This window comes from Papaver somniferum, unplaced genomic scaffold (genome assembly GCF_003573695.1).
Source record: "Papaver somniferum cultivar HN1 unplaced genomic scaffold, ASM357369v1 unplaced-scaffold_131, whole genome shotgun sequence".
In the NCBI taxonomy this organism is placed as follows: domain Eukaryota; kingdom Viridiplantae; phylum Streptophyta; class Magnoliopsida; order Ranunculales; family Papaveraceae; genus Papaver; species Papaver somniferum.
In genome coordinates, this window is record NW_020622270.1 from 4,289,729 (window position 1) to 4,292,301 (window position 2,573).

The 2,573-nt window shown below is 44.6% G+C and overlaps 1 protein-coding gene across 1 annotated transcript; it reads right to left on the minus strand.

The window, feature by feature from the left end:
- Positions 1–348: 348 nt before the first annotated feature.
- LOC113332449 lies at positions 349–1,059 on the minus strand. Its single transcript, XM_026578986.1, has 2 exons — positions 578–1,059; positions 349–463 (listed from the first exon to the last, which is right to left on the minus strand). Exons 1-2 carry the CDS (start codon positions 1,057–1,059, stop codon positions 349–351), a joined length of 597 nt encoding a protein of 198 aa, XP_026434771.1.
- Positions 1,060–2,573: the final 1,514 nt, after the last annotated feature.

Genomic DNA, 2,573 nt, shown 5'->3' on the forward strand with positions numbered 1-2,573 from the left:
CTAACCTTCTTGTTGTACTCTCTGGATAGCCTTCGTTGGTAGTTTTCTATCCTTTGTAGCGTTGTCTCTCTTATTTCTTATAGATCATCTAGCCTTTCCAGCATCATATCTGTTGTGAGGTTCTTCTCCCAGGCTTCGGTCTTTGTAGTTGGCATGAGGATCTCTGTCGGGATGACTGCTTCGGCTCCGTACGTAAGGAGGAATGGTGATTCACCTGTGGTAGATCTCCGTGTTGTTCGGTATGCCTATAGAACGTTGTGTAATTGTTTGCACCATCGTCCTTTATGTTCGTCCAATTGTTTTTTGAGAACGAGACCAAGGGTTTTGTTTGTAGCCTCGGCCTGGACGTTACTCTGGGGTTGATTTGTTCTTTCTGATTTTGAAAGTATCAAAGAGCATATCTATGTTTTTCCCCTGTAATTGCTTGCCATTGTCCGAGACAATTTCTGCGGGAATGCTAAACCTGCAAATGATGTTCTGAAAGATGAATGTGAATACATCCACGTTTCGGATTCTAGCTAGGGCTTTGGCCTCCGCCCACTTGCTGAAGTAGTCTGTGGCTACGATCAAGAATCACCTTTTCCCTAATCCTTCGATCAAGGGGACAACGATGTCTACACCCCATTTTGAAAATGGACAACGATTATCCACCGAATTCAGCTTCGTCGCAGGAGCGTGAATTTTCTTAGCAAACCGCTGACATTCTTCGCATCTCCTGGACATCCTGGCAGCGTCTCGCATCATCTGGGGCCAATAGTATCCCTGAATTTTTGCTTTATCCGCCAGTGATCTCATTCCGCTGTGGTTACCTGCGTCCCCGTAATGAATGTCCTTCAAAATACGATGCCCCTCCTCTCTGGATAGACATCGTAGCAGCGGTCCGAGAAAGGACTTATTGTATAATAATCCATCACGAAGGTCGTATCTCCGTGCCTTTGATTGTATTTTCATGGACTGCTTCAGTTTTGTTGGTAATGTACCTTCTTCAAGATAACAGTGAATCTCGGTTCTCCAGTCTTCTTCATTGCTGAAGTCCTCGCCTTCGTTTTCCCTTGTCATGATGTCGTCTTCGATGAAGTCCTCAGCAATGTCTTACCCCACATCGTCGTCACCAATGTCCTCCCCTACATCGTCTTCATGATTTGTAGAAAAGTACTGTTATGGGGTTATCGAAGGTTCATACACCCTTGTTATTTTTATGGCTTTAATGCTCTTATCTTTCAGAATGGATGATATGTATGCCAAGGCGTCGGCATGCCTGAGATCTTTTCTACATAGGTGTCGGAATTTGATGATTGGTATCTGTGAGGCTAAGGTTTGGACCAAAGCCATGTATGCGGAGAGGGTGTCATCGTAGACATTGTACTTTAAGCCTATCTGTCGTATGACTAGTTGTGAATCACTCGTCAGTTGTACATCGGTTATTTCCATTTCTATTATTAAACGCAGAGCATATACTACAGCTTCGTATTCGATGTTATTGGTATGCCCCTTGAATTCCAACCTCATCGCATGCACAATCCTATCCCCGGTGGGGGTAGTAATTACGATGACGATACCCGCTCCTTCTCTATTCCTTGATCCGTCTACGAAGACCTCCCATCGCCTTTAGTTTGAGGGTTCGAGGATGTCGATTGGGACTTTGCTTTCGTTTGCTTCTGGTATGCTCCTTACTTCCTCGTCGTTGTCCAGGGGTAGATCTGCAAGGAAATCTGCCAAGACTTGTGATTTTTGGGAGTGTTGGATTTCATGAATAATATTGAACTAGTCCAGGTGAGTGTTCCACTTGGCTATCCTCCCTACTTTCCCAGCGCTTTTGAGAACAACCTCCAACGATGCTTTGCATGGAACACGCATATAGTGAGTCGAAAAATAACTCCTGAATTTTTGGGTAGCCCACACTAGTGCCAAGATGAGATGCTCGATCTTCGTATAATTTCTTTCTGCCGCGTTGAGCGTCTTGCTGACGTGGTAGATTGGATGCTCTATCTTCGTGTTCGTTTTGACCAACACTGCGCTGACCGCGTCCTCTGTCGCTGTTATGTAAAGGGCCAAAACCTCATCGGGATCGGGTTTTTGCAGGATTGGGATCGTTGCAAGATATTCTTTGATCTTCTGGAAAGCTTCTTCGCATTCTGCGGTCCATTCAAACTTGCTTCCCTTTTTGAGGATGTTGAAAAAATGTTTCCATTTTGTCCATTGACCTGGCGATGAACCTGCCCAAAGCTGCTAGGGATTCGTTGAGCTTTTGGACTTCTTTCAGGTTCTTCGGAGATGGCATCTCCATGATGGCTTGTATCTTGGCTGGATCTACTTCGATACCACTCTTCGTCACTAGATATCCGAGGAACTTTCCTGAGACAACGCCGAATGTACATTTTTCTGGGTTTATTTTCATGTTTTGTTTCCTCATTGCTTCAAAGATGTCCCTCAAGTCCTTATGGTGGTCTTTGCGCAGCTTACTTTTGACAAGCATATCATCAACATAGACTTCTAGTGTGTTTCCTATCTAAGGTTTGAAGATAGCATCAACCATCCTCTGGTATGTTTCCCCTGCATTTCTAAGTCCGAAG

What these genes read in the sequence shown, in the direction of transcription:
- LOC113332449 (XM_026578986.1), bottom strand. Translation starts at nt 1,059, where the DNA reads ATGACAAGGGAAAACGAAGGCGAGGACTTCAGCAATGAAGAAGACTGG. An exon ending in ATCGAAGGATTAGGGAAAAG is followed by an intron (nt 464 to 577) that starts GTGATTCTTGAT and finishes CATCATTTGCAG; the next exon opens with GTTTAGCATTCCCGCAGAAA.